Source organism: Ovis aries, chromosome 11, assembly GCF_016772045.2.
Source record: "Ovis aries strain OAR_USU_Benz2616 breed Rambouillet chromosome 11, ARS-UI_Ramb_v3.0, whole genome shotgun sequence".
Taxonomy (NCBI): Eukaryota; Metazoa; Chordata; class Mammalia; order Artiodactyla; family Bovidae; genus Ovis; species Ovis aries.
In genome coordinates, this window is record NC_056064.1 from 10,973,080 (window position 1) to 11,000,236 (window position 27,157).

Below are 27,157 nucleotides of genomic sequence, written 5' to 3' on the forward strand. Positions count from 1 at the left end.
CCAACCTGAGCACTTGAAAAATTACCTCAAGATCCCCTGAGGATACCTTGTTCTTTCCTGTATCTCTGCTTTTGATTACACCTCTATGTATTGAATTGCCCTGCTCTCTCTCCATCCAAATCCAAATTCCACTCATCTTTTAAACCCCAGTATATTTCCTACTCTTTCATTTTTTCCCCCTCAGCCATCTCCAGCCCTCTGTATAGTATTGTTCCTCAGAATAACTCAGTGGCAATCGCTTTGTGACATTTTGTATTAGAACTCTTTCAGTTGCCATTGACACAAACCCAGCTTTGGTAAAACTTAGGAAAAACATACTTGACTATTGTGGTGGCTTTATAATCAGGCAAATTCTTCCCAGTGGAAATAGTGATTAACTATAGTCAGCTAGCTTTTTTCCAGCTAGGTAACCTGGAAAAAAAAGATAGTCACCTATAGTTACTCTGGATGGCCTAGATTGGATCTCATACCCATTCTTGAACTAGTGTGACTACACAGGAATGGAATACCTTATTTAATTGACAGGCCTGGGTTCTGAGTCTACCCACATTATGAGAGTGGTACGTTGTTTAACAGATTAACAGTCCTACTGACATGACATGGGTATTGGGGAAGAGTAGTTCTCTAAAGGATTGCAGAAAAGACTGAAATGAAACAGATACATAATATATTAGTATTTTGAGAGTCTTTTGAATCTTGTGCTGTTATTTAAAAAAAATGTTTTTTAATTTAAAAATTTTTTTTAAAGCAGGTTTTTAAAACTTCTGCTTTTTAAGTTATGTTGAAGATCCTTAACAATCCTTTGTGTAACCAGCTACACTTTTATCCTGGGTCACTTAACACCTATTATTTTGGTTGATAGGTTTACAAGTATATTGAGGGTGAAAAATGGAAAACTCTATAGATATTTGCTTGGTCTAAGTGCTTTAAAAGTTTTAAGATTGAGAATCAGTTACTTCTGTAGTTGGACTTGTGATAGATATTGGCCTGTGGTGTGAATTTTTGAATGAAGTGACCTGCCTATTGCTGTTAAATCCATTTTGCTGAATGTTTTACAAGAAAACTCTTTTATCTTATAGATGGACATCAATCTGAAAGAACAGGTTGTCATTTTAGATGAAGCTCATAACATTGAGGACTGTGCTCGGGAATCAGCAAGTTACAGTGTAACGGAAGTTCAGCTCCGGTTTGCTCGGGATGAACTGGATAGTATGATTAACTATAATATAAGGAAGAAAGATCATGAACCCCTACGAGCTGTGTGCTGTAGCCTCATTAAGTAAGAGCATTTGTCTGTCATTGCCATTTGTGCTGCTTCTGTATTAGAAACATGTTCTATTATGCCAAGTATTTTATAATCAGTAAACTTGGACCAGACTACTTGGAAAATGGATTGTTCCTTTCCAGTTAAACATAAAGATAGCCTAGCCCAAATTTTCCTGTTAAGTCTTTCCTTGAGGTGTTTTTGCTGTGTAGAAGTTTGGCATTTCTGTTTCACAGCATAGTTGTTGAAAGAGTTGTCCGTAGTTGCTGATTGTATTTTCTCATTTCCCATTCTTTCCTCATCCATCCCTGTAGTGTTTCTGTATGCATAATTCTACTGAGATTGTTCTTATCAAGATCGCCAGTGGTCCACAGATGGCCCAGTGCAAAGGTTATTTCTGTTATCTTACTTAGCCTCTCAGCAGTGTTGATTGCTATTGAATACCACCTTTATGAAAAGTGTTTTTGTCTTCTGTGGAATAATATATATAGGTCTCTGTCGCCTGTTTCTGGCACAGAGTTCCTAAAACCTTTGTAGTTTCCTAATTGATAAGAGCACTAAGAGCATCTTCTGTTTTGTTGTTTCATTTTTGACCCCAGTTCCTGACAGAACTCCTAAATCCCCTGGGATTTTCTGGGTGATAGGACTGTCTTTTATTCTAATGAAGTGATGGTTGAAGGGCTCCTGAATGGATCCAGTCACTAGAAACACCAAGCCATGTTTAGAAGTTCAGAACTTTGAGCTCCAATTCTCCCTGGAAAGAGGAGAGGGGCTGGATATTGAGTTAATGTTCCATCATGCCTTTGTAATGAAGTCATCATAAAAATACCAAAAATACAGGCTTCAGAGAGATTCTACATTGGTGAACACATCCATGTACTTAGAGTGTGGTGTATTTCACAAAAGAACAGAAGTTTCTGTGCCCGGCAACCTTCCTGACTTCACCCTATTTATCACTTCATTTGAATTTTTATCTATATCCTTTATTATATAATAAACTGGTAAATGTGTTTCCCTGATTTCTGTGAGCTGTTCTAGTAAATGCCCAACCTGAAGAGGGGGTTGTGAGAACCTCTGACTTATGGGTATTTGGTCAGAAGCACAGATGACAACCTGGACTTTTACAACTGGCATCTGAGGCTGGGGGAGGGAGGAGGGACAGTCTAATGAGACCGAGTACTTAATCTGTGGGGTCTCTGCAAACTCAGTTAGTGTCACAATTGAATTGAATTATAGGACACCCGTCTGATATCTTAGAGAATTGCTTGTGGGAGGTAAAAACTGACGTCCAGAGGTATCAGAAGTGAAGTAGTGAGAACAAGCAGACACACAGGAATGTGTTTTCCTTAGTCAGCTTCTATGACATCTCCTGGTTTTCTTCCTCCTCACAGTCCGTTCTTTCTCAGTTTCTTTTGATAGTTCTTAATTTGTTTGATGTTTAAATATTGAAGTGTGTTAGGGCTTGGTTTTGAATACTCATTTCTTTTCTAGCTCTTCATTTTCCTTAAATTATATAACTCTAAAGCAATGCTGACGAGGCCTGAATCTGTGTTTGTCCCAGTCTCTCCCTGGAATGCTGTTTTTATCTACTCAACTATACTTTCTATCTCTGGATATAAAATTTCAACTTTCCAAAATATTCCTTTCTTTCCCTACTTCCCCCACCTGCTCTGTCTTCTTTATCTAAGCAGGTACCACCAACCAGTTCCTCAAATCAAAAATCTAAGTATTATCCTTGATTATTCTCACCTCATCCAATTCATCAGTAAGTTTTAAAAATGCCACCTACACAGTTTATCCCAGATCTTTCAATCTCATATCTGTCATCCCAGAATCATCTCTCAGCTAGAACACTGTGCGTGCGTGTGCTGAGTCACTTCAGTTGTGTCTGACTCGTTGCAACTCTATGGACCTTAACCTGACAGGCTCCTGTGTCCATGGGATTCTCCAGGCAAGGATACTGGAGTGGGAAGTCATTTCCTTCTCCAGGGTGTCTTCCCAACCCAGGGATCAAACCTGCGTCTCTTACGTCTCCTCATTTGCAGCGGGTTCTTGACTACTAGTGCCACCGGGAAGCCCCTAGAACACTGTGGAAGTGAAGTGAAGTGCAAGTCGCTCAGTCCTGTCCGACTCTTTGCCACCCCATGGGCTATACAGTCCATGGAATTCTCCAGACCAGAATACTGAAGTGGGTAGCCTTTCCCTTCTCCAGGGGATCTTCCTGACCCAGGGATCAAACCCAGGTCTCTCGCATTGCAGGCGGATACTGTACCAGCTGAGCCAAAACGGCAGCCTCCTAATAGGTCTCTCCGACCTTCATTTTTGCCTTTCTCCTATAATGCGTTCTGCCTTATAAACTGGAATCATCTTTTACATGCTTAATGTAGATTATCTCTCACTGAAAATCCTCCATTTAAAATCTTCCCATTACACTCTGAATAGAATTCAGACTTCTTTTCCTGACCCAATATGATCTGATTCCTGCTTATCACACTAACCTTGCTCATACTATTATTCTTTCTGCCTGTTGTGTTGTAATTACATTGACTTTGAGGTTTTTAAATAAGCAGAATTTGTTAGTCACTCCCAGACATTCCTTCTGCTTGGAATACTCATTCCCCCCCACCCCCCGATTCTCACATGACTGAGTGCTTTCTGCATTCAGTTGTTAGAATAAATGTCACCTCTAGGAGAGCTTCCTTGACGCTTCAAATGAAAGTAGCAATTAGATTACATTAATCCAATTAATTTTCATAATATCACTATCACTACCTAATGTTTTCATGTTCATGGATTTGTTTCTAAGTTCATTTCTACCTCCCTTTAGTAGAATTTCATTTTCATGAGAATAAGGACTTTACCTATTTTATTACTGCTGTATTTCTACTACCCAGCGTAGTATCTGGCATAATACATTTAAATACTCACTGAATGTACAAATGTCTCTCTGTGTGTTTGTAAGTGAATATATTATTTATTTTCTAGTAAGTCCATTTTAATGTTAATATTTAGTGCTGTAATTTCCTTATTAGCTTTCTTGTGTTTCTTTTTATGTGCAGACCAAATTTGTGAGTTGGAGAGACACACAAGTTAAGCAGTGTAAATTCACAAAATACAAACTGGGGATCACATGCGTCTTTCTCTTTTCTGAATAAAAGCTTGCTTTTTAGCTATATGATTATGTTGTGATATGAAGCATACATGCTTTTTAAAATATGTCTTAATTAATCTACATTTATGTGCTAAGAGCATCAAGGAATACAGATCAGTGTATCACAGTTCTGTTTGTTCTGTTGAAATAATAGTGCACATAAGGATGATATTGGTTGATGGAATTGTTTTATTTTATTTCAGTTGGTTAGAAGCAAGCTCTGAACATCTTGTGGAAAGGGATTATGAATCATCCTGTAAAGTATGGAGTGGAAGTGAAATGCTTTTAAATTTACACAAAATGGGTATCACCACTGCTACTTTTCCTATTTTGCAGGTAAGATTTTTTTTTCTACCTGTAAGATTTATTTAGTGAATTAGAAATGACTTAATAGTGAATAATTAATCCAGAGTAAAAAAAAAAGTAGCAATTGTTTTAAAATTTTATTGGATCAGTTTGATAATCTAAGTGATGGCATAAATTATAGATGAAAATGTAGCATTATTTGAAGGAAATATGGATTAATTAATATGGAATTAATTACTTTGCTTAAAGCTAAAAGAAGTTAGTAATTTTAGGTTGTAAATATTTTGTCAATTATAAAATTTAAAATTTGGAAAATAAAAAGATAAATTCATATTTCATTCTTCTTAACTTAGAGGTTATAAAGATCATGAGTGGGCTGCAGGATACTGTGAACCTTATGAAATCGCATTCCAAATTTTATGAGTGTGTTCTTTTGTGCATCTTCCTGGATAGAGGCTTGATGCCTGAACACTGTTCTCAGAAGAATGTTTGTTTTGGGTTCTTTGTTTTGTTTTGTTTTGTTTTCTGCAGATGAGAATGTTTTTCATTTTTCTCTTTGTTCTTATTTATTTATATTAGTTGACTTTTATTTTTGGTGTGTCTAGGTAATTTTAAGTAGTTTATTCTATAATTTCATATGTAGACATAGATACATTGTTGGGCTAGAAAGACCTAGAGAAGAAAGGATAAATATCCAAAAGGGTATACATCAAAACTATTAATAGTGGATTACTCCTAGGACATCAAAGCAGATGTGAGAAGTGGAAGGTTGCAAACTTATTTTTCATTTTACTTTTGACAATGCTTTTTTTTAAAAGAGATAAAAAATGCATGATAAAAAAATAACCTGCAGAAATGAATAATCAGTAAAAAAAAGTTTCTGTCTTACACTGATGTTCCTATTCCTATATCCAGAGGGAACTTCTAAGTTACTTGAATGTCCTTCACAACACAGTTTATGCAAATAGGCATTTATAGCTTTCTTACCAGCTCTGGGGGGTCCTCAAAGACAATGCCTCTGCATTGGAAAAATGGAGATGACTTCCCAGATCACCCTTCAGTGATGGACTTTGTGTCCAGTTGAGGGGAATGCAGCTTGACTTTACTTTTTAAAGTGGTTGTTTTATGTTAAATTGAGCAAAAAGGAAAGAATTCTCATATACCACCACCCCCAGCCACAGATGCTATAGATTCTCTTATTATTAACATCTTATAATACTAGTGCATTAATTACAGTTGAACCAATATTGTTACATTGCTTTTAACCAAAGTCCATGGTTTATTTTAGGGTACACTTTTTGTGTTGTTCAAGTCTATGACTTTTGATGAAAACATGAAGTCATGTATGTACCATTACAGTATCATACAGAATACTTTCATTGCCTTAAAAATCTTCTGTGCTGCACTTTTCATCCCTTCAACATACTTCATGTCCTCTGCTGAGCCTCTAGTAACTGCTGATTTTTATTTCTGACTCCATAGTGTTGCCTTTCCAGAATGTCCTATACTTGTAATCAATGGCATGTGGTCTTTTTAGACTGTTTCTCCCACTTAGCAGTATACATTTAATGTCTCTGTGACTTGGCAGCTCATTCCTTTCTATTTCTGAACTAAATTCATTGTATGTATGCACCACGGTTTGTTTATCTGTTTACTTACTGAAGGACATATTGGTGGTTTCTAAGTTTGAGAAATTATGAATAAGCTTCTGTAAACATTTGTGTACATGTTTTTGTATAGACATACTTTCTTCTTGTTTGGATAAATACTTAGGAACACAATTGCTGCATTGTATGGTAAGACTGTATTTAGCTTGCAAAGAAAACTGCTAAACTATCTTCCAAAGTGATTGTACCATTTTACATTCCCACCAAAAGTTAGTAAGAGTTCCTGTTGTTCCACATCCTTGTCGACAATTGGTGTTCTGAATGTTAGCCATTCTAATAGATAGGTAGATTGCACTCATCTCGCACACTAGTAAAGTAATGCTTAAAATTCTCTAAGCCAGGCTTCAGCAATACGTGAACCGTGAACTTCCAGATGTTCAAGCTGGATTCAGAAAAGGCAGAGGAACCAGAGGTCAAATTGCCAACATCTGCTGGATCATGGAAAAAGCCAGAGAGTTCCAGAAAAACATCTACTTCTACTTTATTGACTGTGCCAAGGCCTTTGACTGTGTGGATCATAATAAACTATGGAAAATTCTGAAAGAGATGGGAATACAGACCACCTGACCTGCCTCTTGAGAAACCTATATGCAGGTCAGGAAGGAACAGTTAGAACTAGACATGGAACAACAGGCTGCTTCCAAATAGGAAAAGGAGTACGTCAAGGCTGTATATTGTCACCTTACTTATTTAACTTCTATGCAGAGTACATCATGTGAAATGCTGGGCTGGAGGAAGCACAAGCTGGAATCAAGATTGCCGAGAGAAATATCAATAACCTCAGATATGCAGATGACACCACCCTTATGGCAGAAAGTGAAGAGGAACTAAAAAGCCTCTTGATGAAAGTGAAAGAGGAGAGTAAAAAAGTTGGCTTAGAGCTCAACATTCAGAAAACGAAGATCATGGCATCTGGTCCCATCACTTCATGGGAAATAGATGGGGAAACAGTGGACACATTTGTTGACTATTTTTCTGGGCTCCAAAATCACTGCAGATGGTGATTACAGCCATGAAGTTAAAAGACGCATGCTCCTTGGAAGAAAAGTTATGACCAACCTAGACAGCGTATTGAAAAGCAGAGACATTACTTTGCCAACAAAGGTCCGTCTAGTCAAGTCTATGGTTTTCCCAGTAGTCATGTATAGATGTGAGAGTTGACTGTCAAGAAAGCTGAGTGCCGAAGAATTGATGCTTTTGAACTGTGGTGTTGGAGAAGACTCTAGAGAGTCCCTTGGACTACAAGATCCAACCAGTCCATCCTAAAGCAGATCAGTCCTGGGTGTTCATTGGAGGGACTGATGTTGAAGCTGAAACTCCCATACTTTGGCCACCTGATGAGAACAGCTGACTCATTTGAAAAGACCCTGATGCTGGGAAAGATTGAGGGCAAGAGGAGAAGGTGACGACAGAGGATGAGATGGTTGGATGGCATCACCAACTCGATGGACATGGGTTTGGGTGGACTCCGGGAGGTGGTGATGGACAGGGAAGCCTGGCATGTTGGAGTTCATGGGGTTGCAAAGAGTCGGACACGACTGAGCAATTGAACTGAACTGAATGATACCTGTTGCCATCATTTCACATGCTTAATTTCCATTTACATATTTCATCTGGTGAGATATTAATATCTCTTCAGATATTTTGCCTGTTGTTTTCTTATGGTCGAGTTTTAAGAGTTCTTTGGATTTTTTTTTTCCTGTTAAACAATGGTTTTATGGCTTGAGTACAGTAGACAAATTTATGCAACCAGGGAAAAGGCTGTGCTGATTCGTATTTCCAATTAGCGACGAGGACTCCTTTGGTATTATAATGTGAATATGGCTGTCAATCAGAGTCAGATGGAATTTAGCATCTTTTTCCTTTCTGTTCCTCTCAAGATGCTTTCGAATAGCAGCTGCTGCTGCTGCTGCTAAATCGCTTCAATCGTGTCCGACTCTGTGCGACCCCATAGATGGCAGCCCACCAGGCTCCTCCGTCCCTGGGATTCTCCAGGCAAGAACACTGGAGTGGGTTGCCATTTCCTTCTCCAGTGTGTGAAAGTCAAAAGTGAAATTGAGGTTGCTCAGTCATGTCCAACTCTTTGCGACCCCATGGACTGCAGCCTACCAGGCTCCTCTGTCCATGGGATTCTCCAGGCAAGAGTGCTGGAGTGGGGTGCCATTGCCTTCTCTGTCGAATAGCAGCAGCTTCCTTAATTAAATGATAGAGATCCTCGGGAAGATCAGGAGCAAGTCCTTTGCACTTAAGAATTCTCAAGATTTTATTGCCTTCACAAAACATACTTGTGTAATACCATGTGAGTCTCTCAGATCACACAGATTTGTGAGGAAGTCAGGCTCCTCAAGTTGGCTGGTTTGTAGATCTGCTCCTTCACATCATCAGCTGTCAGCTTCAGCCAGGTGGGGACGCTCTGGCAGTAGGGCTGAGCCGACTGGGACAGGCCCTTCCCTGGAGCGTGCAGGCAACCCATGAGGGTGGTGGTGTTGTAGCAAAAGGTCCTTTGGGTATTTCATATGCAAGACCTTTATTTGATGTGTGTTTGCAAATATATTCTCCCAGCCTGTGACTTGTTTTTTCATCCTGTTAATGGAGGCTTTCACAGAATATAACGCTTTTAGTATTAATAAAGTTCAAGTTTTTTTTCTTTAATGGATTCTATTTTTGTTCTTCGATCTAAAAACTTATCACCGAACCTAGAGTCACCTAGATTTCGCCTATCTTGTCTTCTAGAAGTTTTATAGTTTTGTATTTTACATTTAGGTCCATGTCCCATTTTGAGTTAATTTTTGTGAAGTGTGTTAGTTCAGTGTCTAGTCGTCTCTTTGGGTGTAGATGTTACTGTATCACTGTTTGTTGAAAAGACAATCCTTTCTCCATTGGATTATCTTTGTTCCTTTGTCAAGAGATCAGCTGATTGTATTGTGTTGACCCATTTTGGGGCTCTCTATTCTTTTCCACTGGTACACTGTCTATCCCTTTATCAGTACCACACCTGTTTTTATAGTGAGTCTTGATGTCAGGTAGTGTCAGTCCTCTGAATTTGATTTTCAGCATTGTGTTTGCTATTCTGGGTCTTTCATTTTTTCATATAAACTTAGAATTAAACTGAGCAGGACCCTGTGGGGCTCCTGGGCATGGAAGCCTTTCTTTCCTCCATTTCTTGTTTATAAGGAACAGACTGCAGTCTCCATGACCTTCCCTGGGTTTCAAGGGCAAATTCAAACAGTTGGTAATTGAGGAAGGGAGGAGATGCAGAGACTAGGGAGGAGAAGCCAAGAAACCATCTGAGGCAAGATTAGAGGAACCAGGGAAGCTCATCATTATTAGGAGACCGCCTGAGACAAGATTTAAGGCATATAGATCCTGCATGCATTCTAATCTTGTTCACTTCAGTTTAGTTGCTCAGTTGTGTCCGACTCTTTGCGACCCCATGGACTGCAGCACACCAGGCCTCCATGTCATTCACCAATTCCCGGAGCTGCCTCAAATTCATGTCCATCAAATCGGTGATGCCATCCAACCGTCTCATCCTCTGTCATCACCTTCTTTTCCCACCTTCAATCTTTCCTAGCATCAGGGTCTTTTCAAATGAGTCAGTTCTTCGTATCAGGTGGCCAAAGTATTGGAGTTTCAGTTTCAGCATGAGTCCTTCCAATGAATATTCAGGACTGATCTCCTTTAGGATGGACTGGTTTAATCTCCTTGCAGTCCAAGAGACTCTCAAGACAGCAAAAAAGACACAGATGTGTATAGCAGACTTTTGGACTCAGAGGGAGAGGGAGAGGGTGGGATGATTTGGGAGAATGGCATTGAAACATGTATACTATCATGTAAGAATCGAATCGGCAGTCTATGTCTGACGCAGGATACAGCATGCTTGGGGCTGGTGCACGGTGATAGCCCAGAGAGATGTTATGGGGAGGGGAGGTGGGAGGGGGGTTCATGTTTGGGAACGCATGTACACCCATGGTGGATTCAAGTCAATGTATGGCAAAACCAATACAGTATTGTAAAGTAAAATAAAGTAAAAAAAAAAATTAAAAAAATTAAACATATGCTTGTGATATGAAAAAATAAAAAAAAATTAAAGTTCTTAATATCCCCCCCACCCCAAAAAAAGTCTCCAACACACCAGTTCAAAAGCATCAGTTGTTCAGTACTCAGCTTTCCTCATAGTCCAAGTCTTACAACCATACATGAGTACTAAAACCATAGCTTTGACTAGATGAACCTTTATTGGCAAAGCAATGTCTCTGCTTTTTAATATGCTGTCTAGGTTGATCATAACTTTCTTCCAAGGAGCAAGCGTCTTTTAATTTCATGGCTGTAATCACCATCTGCAGTGATTTTGGAGCCCAAGAAAATAAAATCTCTCACTGTTTCCCCGTTTATTTGCCATGAAGTGATGGGACCAGATGCCATGATCTTAGTTTTCTGAATGTTGAGCTTTAAGCCAACTTTTTCACTCTCCTCTTCCACTTTCATCAAGAGGCTCTTTAGCTCTTCTTCGATTTCTGCCATAAGGGTGGTGTCCTCTGCATATCTGAGGTTGTTGATATTTCTCCCAGCATTCTTGATTCCAGCTTGTGCTTTATCCAGTCCAGCGTTTCTCATGGTGTACTCTGCATAGAAGTTAAATAAGTAGGGTGACAGTATACAGCCTTGATGTACTCCTTTCCTGATTTGGAACCAGTCTGTTGTTCTATGTCCAGTTCTAACTGTTGCTTCCTGACCTGCATACAGATTTCTCAAGAGGCAGGTCAGGTGGTCTGTATTCCCATCTCTTGAAGAATTTTCCACAGTTTATTGTGCTCCACACAGTCAAAGGCTTTGGCATAGTCAATAAAGCAGAAGTAGATGTTTTTCTGGAACTCTCTTGCTTTTTCCATGATCCAGCAGATGTTGGCAATTTGATCTCTGGTTCCTCTGTCTTTTCTGAATCCAGCTTGAACATCTATAAGTTCATGGTTCGCGTATTGTTGAAGCCTGGAAGTTCTTGCTTCATGTACTGTTGAAGCTAATCTTGTTAGCAACCAAGAACTTGAATTATTGCTATAAAACTCTTCACCAAATCCTCCCAAGTTGGGACACACAGTTTTTCAGGGTTTCAAGCCTACTGTGTCTCCCTTTGCCTGCAAAGCAATTAAATTATTCTTTCCTACTTTACCTAAAACTGTCTCCAAGATTCAATTTGGCATCAGTGCACAGAGGGTAATCTTTTGGCTTGAGAATCAGTTTGTCAGTATTCACGAAGTTTCTTGGTGGGATTTTTATTGGACTGCATTGAATTTATAGATCAATCTGGGAAGAACTGACATTTTAACAATATTGAGTTTCTTATCCTTTAACATGGAGCATCTCATTTATTTAGATCATCTTTGATTTCTTTTATCAGAGTTTTATAGTTTTTCTCTCAGTTTTTTTTTTTTTTAAGGCAGTGTAACTTTTAAAAAATGTATTTTTGGCTGCATTGAGTCTCTGTTGCTGCAGAGACTGATGGGCTTTCTCTACTGGTGAGGAATGGGGGCTGCTCTCCAGGTGAGGTATGTGGGCTTCTCACTGTGGTGGCTTGTCTTGTGGAGCTCAGGCTCTAGGGCGTGTGGGCTCAGTAGCTGGCACTTGGGCTCAGTAGTTGTGGCGCAGGGGCTTAGTTCCCCCACAGCATGTGGAATCTTTGTAGACCAGGGATTGAACCTGTGTCTCCTGCATTGGCAGGCGGATTCTTAACCACTGGGCCACCAGGGAAGTGCCCTCATATAGTTTTTTGGTTTTAATTTGGCTGTGTTGGGTCTTAGTTGCGGTCCGCGGGATCTTTCTTTCTTGCATCGTGGAGGATCTTTTGTTGCAGCATGAGGGCGCTCTAGTTGTAGAGCTTGAGCTCAGTAGCTGCAGCAGGTGTTCTTAGTTGCCCTGCGACATGTGGGACCTCAGTTTCTTGACCAGGGATCAAACCAGTGTCCCTTGCGTTGCAAGGCAGGTTCTTAACCAGCGGACCACCATATAGTGAGGTAAGTCCCTCCTCATAGTTTTAAAGAGATTTTGGAACCAAAACAGTTAAAAACTATTGCTAACAGAAGTAGCATTCTGGACTAAGAGTATTTTTTTTAATTTATTTTTATTGGAGTGAAGTTGCTTTACAATGGTATACGAGTATTCAAAATATATTTTAATTTGATTGTATTTATCTGAACTTTTAAAGTGTAACATACCATAAATATTTTTTCATATACTTTTTCATTTTTTTCATAAGCTTTTTGCATTCTATAGGTTTTTCATATCAATAGTAAAATGGATTGAATAAATTGTGAAATATTCATTTAGTAGAATACTACACAGCAATTTTTTAAAAAGTGATCCACTGCCTCCACAACTGCGTAAATGAATCTTACAGACATTATGTTGTGCAAGAGAAACCAGCACAAAAGAGTATAAACTGTATGATTTCATTTTTATGAAATTTAAGGACAAACATAATTATGCTAGTGGAAATCAGAATACTGGTTACCACTGTACGGGAATAAGGAGTAGTTTGGACTGAGAAGGGACACAGGGGAACTTTCTGGAATTTGAGGACTTTTTTTTTTTTTTGAGGAATGTTTTGAATCCTGATTTAGTTTTAGTTATACAAGTGTGCATATATGTGTGTGTGTGCTTGTGTTTAATGACTGGTACACTTAAGATTAGTGTATTCTATTAAAAAAAACAAATAAAATGTATGTCAAAGGAAAGAACTTGAAAAATACAGAAAGGTACAAAGAAAAAAAAACTTGTAAACATAAAAATGATTATTAGTAGCGTTTAGGTCTATGTGTACCTTGTCTTCTATGCGTGTATTTGCTTAACATAAGTTAATTTTTGAAATGAAATTTTTTACCTCCTCATTTAGTAGTATGTTATGAGTACTTTACTATTTTAATAAAATTTCCTTCACGTGAATTTTAGTTGTACTGTAGCATTTTCAAGTGCACATATTATAAATTATTTGACTAATCTAGCATTTGACATATAAGTTGTTGCCAGTTTCCTTCCAATAAGAAAAGGTTCTAATATGAACATCCTTGAAAATACATCTTTATATATTTTTGACTCTTTCCTTTATATATTCTAAATATTAATTCTTTTTTGCTTATTGTGTTGCATGTATTATTCTTGTGTCTATGGTTTGTTTGTGGTGTCTTTTTAAGTTTTAAAATTTTAGTGCATTCAAATTTATCAATTTTTTTTTATGAATTATAATATTTGAGTTTAGTTTTAGTTCTTATCCTTTGGGACATTTTTCTTCTAAGAGTGTTAAAGTTTTCTTTTTTAATAAATGTTTTCAACCACCTGGGAGTCATGTTTGTTTATCTTGTGTGGTACCGAATCCATTTTATTTCCTGTATGAATTTTCTCATCATTCACTAAATAATCCATCTATTTCACTCTGATTTGTAATGCCACTTCTGCCCCATAATCTGATTTTGTATATGTGTAAGCTTATTTTTGGACTCTTGTGTTCTTTGATCGTGTTTGTCTGAGTTATATGATTTGTTAATTACTGTAACGTTAGAAAAATGCTGATGCATGGTAATAAGGGATATCTCCTCATTTTATTTTCCTTTGGAATGATCCTGGCTGTACGTTGCGTTACTCTGTCATTTGAATTTTAGAATGAGGTTATAAATGTCTATGAACAAATCAGTTGGAAGTTTGACTATAATTGCATTAAATTTATATATCAATTTAGAAAGAATTGATATATTACAATATGAAGTTTTTTATTCATGAACAAGATATAGTTTTAATCATTCATTATCTCTATATATCTTCCAATAGAATTTTGTAATTTTTAAAAGTCTTATTTGCTTTTGGTTACATTTATTCCTGAGAAGTTATAAAGTTTCTATTTCTTTTTCAAATGGTATAATTCAGAAATTGCTTTTTCTGATTCTTATCAGTATATAAAAATGGTAATTGATTTGATATATAATTCACATGCCATAAAATTTACCCTTTAGAATATACAATTCAGTGGTTTTTCCTGTAGTCACAGAATTACGAAAATATCATTGCTGTCTCATTTCAGAATATTTTGTCACCTCAGAAAGAAATCCTATACCCATTAGCAGTCATTCCCATTTGTTCTTACCCCAGATCGTGAAAACCTATAATCCACTTTCTGTTTCTGTGAATCTACCTGTTCTTGTGACTGCCTTCTTTCACTTTCCATGATGTTCTCAGGGTTCATCTATGTTGTAGTATGTATCAATACTTCATTCCTTTTTATTTCCAAATAATTTTGCATTTTATGAATGTACTGTATTTTGTTTATCCATTATCAGTTATTTCTACTTTTTGGCGGTTGTAAACAATGCAACTATCACCATTCGTACACAGATTTTTGTGCGGACATATATTTTCAGTTCTGTTTGGTATATACTTAGGAGTAAAATTCCTGGTCCACAAAGTAACTCTGTGTTAACTTTTTAAGAAACTGCCAGACTTTTCCATAGGGGCTGTACCATTTTACAATCCCATCAGCCATGCACAAGGATTCTGATTTTTTTCCACATTCTCACCAACACTTGTTTTCATATCTCTTTTATTATAATCTTCGTAGGAAGAATGCAGTAATATCTCAAGATGGTTTTCTTTTCTTTTTCCTAATGACTCATAATGGCAAACAGTTTTTTAGCTGCTTATTGTCCATTAATATATCTTTGGAGAAATCTGTATTCAAATCCTTTGCCCATTCTGAAATTGAGTTGTCTTTTATTGTTGATTGTTTAAGCCCTTTCTGTATTTTGGATATGAACAACGTATTGGATATATGATTTGCAAATATTTTTTCTCATTTCATAGATGTAGTAGTATTTTTACTTATTTTAAAATTAGGTTAGGGAAATTTCCTTTGATCCTAAGAAATTCATCATTGTCATTATTGAATTGTTTAGAAGTTAATTTTTACCACAGTAATGTGTGAACATAATTTAAAAGTCAGTGTTGTGGAATGATTGTCCTCCAATTAAATAAATAAATTTTTTAAAAAGTCAATTAGTACTATCAAGAGAAGCATTCATCTGCTCCACTCCCAATTTTTACTTCTCAGTGGCTCTTTTAATTCTTATAGTGGCTTTCTCTGATAATTAACCCCAATTTTCTAAGTAACATGTAGATTCAGCTACTTTTCAGTTTTCAATTTTTGATATTCTCTATTGAATTTTACACACACGCTTTCTTTCTCTCTTTCAGAAACACACGCGCACACACACACACACACACACACACACACACACACCCCTCCTCTCTTTTCCTGTTTGTCCCTCCCTCTCTGTTTCGTTTTCCTCCCATCTTCTTCCCCTTTCTTCTCTCTCCATTTTCTCAGCATAATTATATTAATATTCACTGTGCATGTCATCATATTATATGTCATCATAGTTCATGATAGTAATATCATGTAACTGGCTTGATTAAATTTTAATACAATTCTAGTTTTACTATGAAGTAATAATTGCCTGTAAGTGTGTGTGTTTCCCCATTTGCTTAGTTTTCTATTTATCTATAAACCTAGCTCTCATTGTTTAGATAACCTAGCCAGAGGTAGCCTTGGAGTTGTCTCATGGTTCAGTAGATAGAATTTCATTCAGTCCTTTTATTTTTTACTACAGTGCCTTATTGTCAGGAGTTCAGAAATTACATAGCTTTACCAAGTAAATTGCCAGTTGTCTGCCAGTGCTGGAGAGGAATAGTAGCTTTCATGTAAAGTGTTTCTAAGAGAACTTGATTTTTTTTTTTAAAAGAACAAATTAGTACTTATCTTTTGTTAATAATTTGTACTGTTGAATTATTCAAGCTCATGTTATTTTTTTGTTGTTCTTTATTTTTGGAAAATATTTTTGCAAGGACCTATTGTGTAGCACATGGAACTCTGCTCAATTTTATGTGCCAGCCTGGATGGGAGGGAGCTTTTGGGGGAGAATGGAGACACGTATATGTATGGCTGAGTCCCTTTGCTGGTCACCTGAAACTGCCACAGTGTTTAATCAGCTATACCCCAATACAAAATAAAAAGTTTAAAGTCTGGAAAAATAAAATAAAAGTAAAAAACTTTTTTCATATCCTTTAATGTTTTGTTCAGTGGAGACCAATTTTACTTTTATAAATGTGTATTATTTCACAATGTATCTGGATATTGAAATTTTGTCTTATTTATCCCATTTCCCCATTTTATTTTCATTGATTGTATTGCATTGCTCAATTGCTCAGGCATGTCCCAACTCTTTGCAACCCCATGGATTGTAGCCCACCAGGCCCTCTGCACATGGAATTTTCCAGGCAAGAACACTTCAGTGGGGTGCCATTTCCTACTCCAGGGAATCTTCCTGACTCAGGGATCAAACCTGAGTCTCTTGCATCTCCTGTATTAGCAGGCGGGTGTTTACTGCTGGGCTACCTGGGATGTCTTATTTATCCTATTTCCCCGTTTTATTTTCATTGAGCACAGGTTTTATTGTCAAACATCAGAATTGTCACCAGTTATCTTTTATCATTTCAGTATTCAGAGTTTTCTCTTTCACAGTGTGGGAAATTTATCTTAATGTCCACACTTTAGTCTGTATTTAAACTTATAAGCCATATAATCACTAATGAGCCAGTTAACATACATTTTGTATTTAGCATGTATTCTTTCTTTGCCTTTTTTTTTTTTTAAAATTTTGCTTTTCACATAGTCATGACTTAGCATAGGCATACTCCCTGGAGGTATTCAGGGATTTAGGTGGCATATCAGATTTTTAAGCTTTTTAGAAACCATTTTGTACATTTTTATTTGGCCCATTGCTTTTGAAGGGCACTGAATAAAACTCGAATTGCCCGAAGAAATAATGAACCTTCTAAATGTGTAACTTCTTATTTAAATGTCTTTGAAGAGGATTTGAGAATATATGGGAATTCGGAATACATTGTTAGCACCTGCGTATGAATGTATGACTAAATTTCAATTATATTTCACTTGGGTTTTATTAACAGTGTTAAGAATTTTCCTGTTCCTCTCTTTTCCCTCCCCCACCCCTAACCAGTACGCTTAACATGGTAATTTCTTACAGGGACATTTTTCTGCTGTCCTTCAAAGAGAAGAAAAAGTCCCATCGATTCATGGTAAAGAGGAGGCAAGAGAAATACCTGTTATTAGTGCTTCAACTCAAATAATGCTCAAGGGACTTTTTATGGTGCTTGACTATCTTTTTAGGCAAAATAGCAGGTAAGCAAAGATATCTGGTCTGTATTCTTCCTCTTAAAAATATTAGCCTTACTGGGTGCTAGCTACTAATTTTATGTGAGTACATGAGATAATGATAAGTGGTATAAGTATTGCTCTTAAGTGGCACAGACTCAGTCAACTGATATTATTTTTTGTTAATGAAAATGAGTATTGAAACCAGTAAATAAGTACATTTAATTAATTTAGCATTAAATTTACAATCCTCTGAGACTAAATTTAAGTCTTCATTTAAGTATATTTTATGTATGTTTCTTCCAATGTCAGAAAGTCTCTCTTATTATGTAAATCCTCTGTTTAATAAAATGTGAAAGCAGTCAACTTCCCACACATTACTCCTTAAGTTACAGTACTACCTGGTTCCAATGTTTTTTTAAGTGTTTTTTTTTTTTTTTTTAAATGGTAAAATATCCTGGTGGCTCAGACAGTGAAGAATCTGCCTTCAGTGTGGAAGACCTGGGTTCCGTCTCTTGGTCGGGAAGATCCCCTGGAGAAGGAAATGGCAACCCACTCTACTATTCTTGCCTGGAGAATTCCATGGACAGAGTCCACTGTAGCCTGGTGGACTACAGTCCATGGGGTCGCAGAGTCGGACACGACTGAGCAACTAACACACACAAACACATGTAATATAGGGCTTCCCAGGTGGCGCTAGTGGTAAAGAACCCGCCTGCCAATATAGGAGATATAAGAGACATGAGTTCATTGCCTGGGTCGGGAAGATCCCCTGGAGGAGTGCATGGCAACCTACTCCAGTATTCTTGCCTGGAGAATCCCATGGACAGAGGAGCCTGGAAGGCTATAGTCCATGGGGTCGGACACGACTGAAGCAACTTAGCATGCATGCACATATACATAATGTAAAACTGAACAGTTTAAACCTTTTAAGTGTACATTTTAATAGCATTAACTATGGTCACATGGTTGTACACTATCAGTTTCCAGAACTTTTTCATCTTCCCAAACAGGAACTCTATACCCATGAAACAGCATCTTCCATTTCTCTAGCACCGCAGCCTTTGGTAACCTCTGTCCTGCTTTCACCTCTATGGATTTGCCCTTTTTGGTGTCTCCTGTACATGGGGTCGCGTGGTGTAATGTTTTTAAGGTTAATGCATGTTATAGCGTACATCGTTCCTTTGTATGGCTGAATGATGTTCTGTTGTGTGTATATGCCATATTTTGCTTATCCATTTTTATATTGGTGGACACTTGTATTGTTTCTACTTTTTATCTATTGTGAATCATGCTGCAGTGAACACTGATGTACTAGTATCTGTTTTGAGTCCCTGTTTTCATTTCTGGGTACATACCTAGCAGTAGAATTGCAGGATTTATGGTAATTCTGATCTAACTTTTTTAAGAGCCACCGTACTATTTATCATAGCAGCTGCACAGTCTACATTCACGTAATGATGCACAGGAGTTCCAAATTTCTCTACATCCTTGCCAGTACTTGTTATTTTCTGTTTTTTTTTTTTTATAATAGCCATCTTAATGAGTATAAAGGGTTTTGATTTACACTTGGCTAATGACTAGAGATGTTGATCATCTTTTCATGAGCTTATTGTCCATTTCTACATCTTCATTAGAGAAGTGTCTGCTCAGGTCCTTCGTCCATTTTTGAATGAGGATTTTGTTGTTTGTTGAGTTGAAAGAGTTATTCTGCATATTCTGTTTCAGATACACACTTTACAAATATTTTTTCCTATTCCTGTGTGTACTCTTTTCACTCTCTTGATAGTATTCTTTGATGCACAAAAGTCTTTAAATATTAATGAAATCCAACTTATTGATTTTTTTCTTTTGTTGCTTATGCTTTTTGTATCCAGTTACAATGGCCAAATATGATGTCATGAAGATTTCTGCTATGTTTTCTTCTAAGACAGTTTTGTAATTTTTAGTTCCCAGGACCTTTTTTTTGACCATGCTGCCATGGCCTTGTGGGATTCGTGTTCCCCAACCTGGGAACAAACTCACGTCCTCTGCACTGGAAGCTCAGGGTCTTAATTGCTGGACCACGTGGGAAGTCCCCCCCACCCCCAGTAATTTTATAAAATTCTCTCCACCTAGTACAAGGTTCCTGACTTGGACTTTCTCTCTGAGGGTAAAATTAACAGTCAGTATTACTATGAGGACATGGTAGAGAATACCAAATTTCATTCTGTTTAAGCTTAGGTTTATAGCCTCTTATGGAGAGAATTTATAAACTCTATCAGATTACAGAGGTCATATAGTTTAGTACTTCATTAAGAATAGATGAAAGGGATGTTCAGGTGGGAGGGGACAGGTAAACCTATGGCTGATTCATGTTGATGTTTGGTAGAAACCAGCACAATATTGTTAAGCAATTATCTTTCAATTAAAAATAAATAAATTAAAAAAAGTAGATGAAGAGTTAGATCACATTTTAAAGGCACTTGAAACTCAGTTTCCTAAACTTTCAGTAGAAATTGTCTTTCTGTTTTCTAATGCAATAATAAAGTTTAACCCGCTCTTTAGTTGTTGTTTTTTTTTTAAACAATAGTACTGTTAACTATTTTATAACTAATGATGTAACAGAAATGTAGAGAGCTCTGAAGTAGGAGTTAGGAGGCTTGGATTTTAATCCTGGCTTTGCTGTGATTTACATAATCTCTGAACATAGGGATGAGAAGTGATAAAAGGTGGATGGTTAGATGATGCATAAACTCCGTAAGGGTGGATTGACCCTAAGGTTTAATGATTTACTTTCTGTCAGAATTACTGAGTTTAGTGGCATTAGTTGTTGGTGCGGGACAGTGTTATCTAAAGTTCTGCCATTTAAATGCCATTTTATTTTCATTTAGATTTGCAGATGATTATAAAGTCGCTATTCAACAGACTTACTCTTGGATAAATCAGACTGATACTACAGATAAAAATGGGTTATTGATTCTATCAAAAAATAAGAAACGTTCACGGCAGAAGGCAGCAGTTCATGTGCTAAATTTTTGGTGCTTAAATCCAGCTGTGGTAAGCTTATCATGCTGTAAATAAGAATTCTTGCTCAATATTAACAATTAAGTAAATTTGTTTGACTTTTTAAAAAATGCTTTTACATATTTAATGTTGTTTCCTTGTAGGCCTTTTCAGATATTAATGGCAAGGTTTGGACAATTGTTTTGACATCTGGGACATTATCACCAATGAAATCCTTTTCATCAGAACTTGGTGTTACATTTACTATTCAACTAGAGGCTAATCATGTCATTAATAACTCACAGGTTAGTTTTTTTTTTTTTTTGAAGTCTCTCTTAGTCTTCACCTCAGTATAAGTGTCTATAAACGAGTTAAAAGGTAACTGAAGGACTAGCAAACAAATCCTAATAGGAAAATCAACATTTCAATTTCAGTAAAAGAAAATTTGTCAGCTACTTGGTAGTGTCAGCAAAAGGAACTACTGATAAATAGTATTCCTTCAACCCAGTGAGTAAAAATATGTACTTTGCTTACAAAGACTGTATTGCAGTTTCCTTATTTAAGTTTAAATTTTTTAATGAAAATTAAAAAGGAAACAAATTCAACTTTGTTTTTACTGTAATTTCTAATTGTCTAATTATTTGTGATTCTTTTTTCCATTAGACTATGATGTATCTATATTCTAATTTTTATGTCTTTATCTTTCCATTGCACCTAGATTAATAGCTGGTATTAGTTAATAAATTTTCAGCACATGTTTGAATATCTGAAATGAATTAAAAGTATTCTTGTGAGTCCTGTGACGTAAATTTTAATTTTTTATAACAATACCCTGTAAACGTTACTTAAATTTTCCTAACGATGTTTCAATTTTTCATTTGTCAATCTGCCCTCTATTTCTTTTTATTAAGTAATTGAAAGTAGTTAGCTACATGCATAATGGTATGGCCATAAAGAAGCAGAAGATATTAAGAGAAGAGGTGGCATGAATACACAGAAGAACTGTACAAAGAAGATCCTAATGACCTGGATAACCACTATGGTGTGATCACTCACCTACAGCCAGACATCCTAGAGTGTGAAGTCAAGTGGGCCTTAGAAAGCATCACTGTGAACAAAGCTAGTGGAGGTGATGAAATTCCAGCTGAGCTATTTCAGATCCTAAAAGATGATGCTATTAAAGTGCTGCCCTTAAAATGCCAGCAAATTTGGAAAACTCAGCAGTGGCCACAGGACTGGAAAAGGTCAGTTTTCATTCCAATCCCAAGGAAAGGCAATGCCAAAGAATGTTCAAACTATTGCACAATTGCACTCATCTCACATGCTAGCAAGGTAATGCTCAAATCTTTCAAGCTAGGCTTCACCAGTACATGAACCGAGAACTTCCAGATGTTCAAGCTTGTTTTAGAAAAGGCAGAGGAACCAGAGTTCAAGTTGCTAACATCCACTGGATCAAAGAGAAGGCAAGAGAATTCCAGGAAACATCTGCTTCATTGACTACGTTGAAGCCTTTGTTTGGATCACAACAAACTGTGGAAAATTCTTAGAGATGGGAATACCAGGACACTTTACCTGCCTCCTGAGAAATCTGTATGCAGGTCAAGAAGCAACACTTAGAACCGGACATGGAATAACGGATTGGTTCAGAATTGGGAAAGAGAATATGCCAAGACTGTGTATTGTCACCATGCTTGTTTAACTTATATGCAGGGTAAATCATGCAAAATCCCAGGCTGGATGAATCACAAACTGAAATCAAGATTGCTGGGAGAAGTATCAGTAGCCTCAGATATGCAGATGACACCACCCTTATGGCAGAAAGCAAAGAGGAACTAAAGAATCTCTCGATGAAGGTGAAAGAGGAGAGTGAAAAAGATGGCTTAAAACTCAACATTCAGAAAATGAAGATCATGGCATCCGGAGAAGGCAATGGCACCCCCCTCCAGTACTCTTGCCTGGAAAATCCCATGGACGGAGAAGCCTGGTAGGCTGCAGTCCATGGGGTCACTAAGAGTCGACATGACTGAGTGACTTCACTTTCACTTTTCACTTTCATGCATTGGAGAAGGAAATGGCAACCCACTCCAGTGTTCTTGCCTGGAGAATCCCAGGGACGGGGGAGCCTGGTGGGCTGCTGTCTCGGGTCGCACAGAGTCAGACACGACTGAAGTGACTTAGCAGCAGCAGCCCCATTCAGTTCAGTTCAGTTCAGTTCAGTCGCTCAGTCGTGTCCGACTCTTTGTGACCCCATAAATCACAGCACGCCAGGCCTCCCTGTCCATCACCAACTCCCGGAGTTCACTCAGACTCACGTCCACCGAGTCAGTGATGCCATCCAGCCATCTCATCCTCTGTCGTCCCCTTCTCCTCCTGCCCCCAATCCCTCCCAGCATGAGTCTTTTCCAATGAGTCAACTCTTTGCATGAGATGGCCAAAGTACTGGAGTTTCACCTTTAGCGTCATTCCTTCCAAAGAAATCCCAGGGCTGATCTCCTTCATTACTTCATGGCAAACAGATGAGGAAACAGTGAGAGACTTTGTTTTCTTGGGCTCCAAAATCACTGCAGATGGTGACTGCTGCCATGAAATTTAAAGACGCCTGCTTCTTGGAAGAAAAACAATGACAAAGCTAGACAGCATATTAAAAAACAGAGACATTACTTTGCCAGCAAAGGTCCATATAGTCACAGCTATGATTTTTCCAGTAGTCATGTATGGATATGAGAGTTGGACCATAAAGAAGGCTGAGGGCCAAAGAATTGATGCTTTTGAACTGTGATGTTGGAGAAGACTCTTGAGATTCCTTGAACTGCAAGGAGATAAACCAGTCCATCCTAAAGGAAATCAGTCCTGAATATTCACTGGGAAGACTGATACTGAAGCTCTAATACTTTGGCGATCTGCTGTGAAGAGCTGACTCATTAGAATAAGACCCTGATGCTGGGAAAGATTGAAGGCAGGAGGAAAAGGGAATGACAGAAGATGAGATGGTTGGATGTCATCACCGACTCAACGGACATGAGTTTGAGTAAACTCTGGGATATGGTGAAGGACATGGGGTTGCAAAGAATCAGACACAACTGAGCAACTGAATAGCAGCAACAACATGTTTAGTAGTACTTGAGTGCCTAATTCAATTCTAGTTCTTTATGAAGAGCTATAGTTTTCAACCAAGGATGGTTTGTGGGAATTACTGACATTTAGTAGGTGAGGGTCTTGAATGCTAAACTCCTATGTAACAATGAATTGTGGTTTCCAAAATGTTGAATGCTCTTGTTTAGAAACATTGCTATTAGCAGTAGCAAAAGGAGAACATATGATCCACATTTTCAAGTTGTTTTCTTTGGAGGCTCACATAAATATGGGAAGTTACTAATAAATTGAACAAATTTTCCCAAAAGAATGTTATTACAGGGTCTGTGTTCTCAGTCTTATGCACAAAAGCCCATTTAACTTATAATGTTACTAGATAATGATAATTAGTAAGAATAATGCTAGTGCAGCTGGATTCTGTTCTAATATTTCCCCCAACTTTCAAAAACTTTAATTTTAATTGTGGTAGAAAACACATCGTAAAATTTACCATGTTAATTGTTTTTAAGTGTATAGTTTGGTTTTATAAGGATATTCATATTGTTGTGTAACCAATATCTAGAGCTTTTTCATCTAACAACACTGAAATTCTATTATAAAATAACAATTCTCAATTCCCCCCTCTTCCCAGCCCCTGGTGACCACCATTCTACTTTTCCTTTTCATGAATTTGACTTTTCTAAATCAAGGGATCTAAGACCAGGGATTGAACCCGGGTCTCCCGCATTCCAGGCAGACACTTTAACCTTTGAGCCACCAGGGAAGCCCACTATTCTAAATACATCATCTAAATGGAATTACAAAATTTTGTGATTAGTTTATTTAGCTTAGGATGATGTCTTCAAAGTTCATCTTTGTTGTAACATGAATCAGGATTTCTTCCTTAAGGCTGAATAATATTTGAATTGTGTGTGTGTGTATCACATTTTGTTTGTCCATTCATTTGTTGATTTCCCCAACTCTTTATTTAAAAAATTATAGCCTGAAAAAAGTGGAAAAAATAGTATTAACATAGTGATTATCTTTATATCCTTAATCTAGTTACATCAGTTGTATAACTTTGCATCTTTGTATATATACACATGAGAGGAAAGGAGAGAAGAGTAATACTGTAAAATATTGATGATTACATTAACTGGATATATTATTAGAAAGTAATTTGTAGACAATGTGATACTTTGCCCTTAATTAGTTTAGAATGTTTATCCTGAGAACAGGTACATAATCTTGTGTGATCACAATATCATGATCATATCCAAGCAATTTAATATTACTACAAATAGAATCTATATTCTTCCAGTTATTTCCAGTGTGCTTTTTATAGTGTACCTGTTTATTTTTTTAATTCTTGATCCAAGATCCAGTTAAGTATTATATATTGTGTGTGGTTTTCATGTTTCTTTAGTTTTTTTTTCTTTCTTATTTTAGATTGAATTATAATTGATTTACTGTATTAGTTTCTGGTGTACAACATAGTGATTCAAAATTTTTATAGATACTCCATTTAGTGTTATTATGAAATACTAGCTGTTATTCCTGTGCTGTACAATATATCCTTGTAGCTTATTTATTTTTATGCACAGTAGTTTATACCTCTTAATCTCTGACCCCTATCTTAGATTTCTCCCTTCTGGAGTAACTCTGTGAGCCTCTCTGTTTTGTTGTATTGATTCATTTGTTTTATTTTTTAGTTTCCACATGTAGGTATTTGTCTTTCTCTGTCTCTTCCACATGTAGGTATTTGTCTTTCTCTGTCTGACTTATTTCACTTAGCCTAATACCTTGTAGGTCCATCTGTGTTGTTGCAGTTGGCCAGATGTCGTTCTTTTTTATGGCTGAGTAGTATTCCTCTCTGTGTGTGTGTGTGTGTGTGTGTGTGTGTGTGTGTGTGTGTGTGTGTGTGTGTGTACACATACATGTACATCTTTATCTATTCATCTATCTGTTGATGGACACTTGGATTGCTTCCGTATCTTCAGCTATTGTAAATAATGGAGCTATGCACATTGGGAGTGAGCGCACACAAACATCTTTTCAAATTAATACTTTTGTTTTCTTCGGATATATTCCCAGAAGTGGAATTGCTGGAGCATATGGTAGTTCTGTTCTTAGTTCTTTGCAGAACATTCATACTGTTTTTTAAGTCTTTGAAATAGCTTTTTTGCCCCTTTTTTCTGTATTTCATGATATTTTAGAAGAATTCAAGTCACCAGTTGTCCTTAGGAATATTTTATAATCTGGATTTTTCTGATGGTTTCCTCATGATAAGATTCAAGTTAAAGTGTTTGATAAGAATGTTTTGCAAGTCATATTGTTACTTCCCATCGTATCATATCAAGAAACACATGCTATCAGTTTGTCTTATTATTTGTTGATCATTTAGTTTAATGTTGATTAAACTGCTGTCCACCAGATGTCATCTTGCAAAATATATCTCAGTCTTGTGTATCGTTTAAAATGTAGGACTATTACATTTTTCAACAATCTAAAGTGTTCATATTACCTTTCTAATGGGCTTCCGCAGAAGCTCAGCTGGCAAAGAATCCATCTTCAATGCAGGAGACCCCGGTTCGATTCCTGGGTAGGGAAAATCCCCCTGGAGAAGGGAATGGCTACCAGCTCCAGTATTGTGGCCTGGAAAATTCCATGGACAGAGGAGCATGGTAGGCTACAGTCCAGGGGGCCGCAAGGTGTCGGACCGACTGGGCGACTTTGACCTTTTGTCTTTAGAATACTAATAAAATTTGTAGTTTCTCATAATCAAATACTAAGACTAGATCTGTATAAATGTAAAGAAATTGTATATAACCAAAATTTGATGGGTCTGATTTTCTGTGACCATAGATCTTTGAGCATCAGGGAATTTATGAAACAGTAGTTCCTGTCATAAGTGAATCTTAGAGACTTACCTATAGAATATGGTGTGTGCGTGCTCAGTTGCTTAATCATGCTGGACTGTTTGTGATTCCATGGATGGGAGCCCGCCAGGCTCCTCTGTCCATGGTATTCTTCAGGCAAGAATACTGGAGTGGGTTGCTGTCCTCCTCCAGGTGATCTTCCTGACTCAGGGATTGAGTCTGCATCTTCTGCATTTGCAGACAGATTCTCTACATCTGAGCCACCTGGGAAGCCCGTAGCAGATGGTACCATCCCTCATGTCTTATTTTGGATTCATTTCTAACTTACTCATTTCCTTTGTTCCCAAGATCCAACAAAATTCTGTTACATGGTTAATTTTGTAAAGATATTGAGGAAATAAGTAAAACCTAATTTCTGTCATTCTGAGAATTCAGTCTGCCTGAAGAACTTTAGGTAGACTTTAGTTCTAAAGTAAAACGTCTATGAATTAAATCTGGGCTTCCCAGGTGGTGCAGTGGCAAAGAATCTGTCTGCCAATGCAGGAGACTCAAATTTGATCTGTAGGTTGGGAAGATCTCCTGGAGGAGAAAATGGCAACCCACTCCAGCATTCTTACC

The 27,157-nt window shown here is 37.2% G+C and overlaps 1 protein-coding gene across 1 annotated transcript in view; it reads left to right on the plus strand.

The window, feature by feature from the left end:
- The window catches only part of BRIP1 (BRCA1 interacting helicase 1), a 184,866-nt gene that overhangs the window by 58,145 nt on the left and 99,564 nt on the right, over nucleotides 1–27,157 (plus strand). The window contains exons 9-13 of the mRNA XM_012185233.4: nucleotides 1,080–1,279; nucleotides 4,619–4,751; nucleotides 17,476–17,630; nucleotides 20,477–20,642; nucleotides 20,753–20,893. Coding sequence (XP_012040623.1) covers nucleotides 1,080–1,279; nucleotides 4,619–4,751; nucleotides 17,476–17,630; nucleotides 20,477–20,642; nucleotides 20,753–20,893 — 795 coding nt within the window. The remainder of the gene's footprint in view (nucleotides 1–1,079; nucleotides 1,280–4,618; nucleotides 4,752–17,475; nucleotides 17,631–20,476; nucleotides 20,643–20,752; nucleotides 20,894–27,157) is intronic.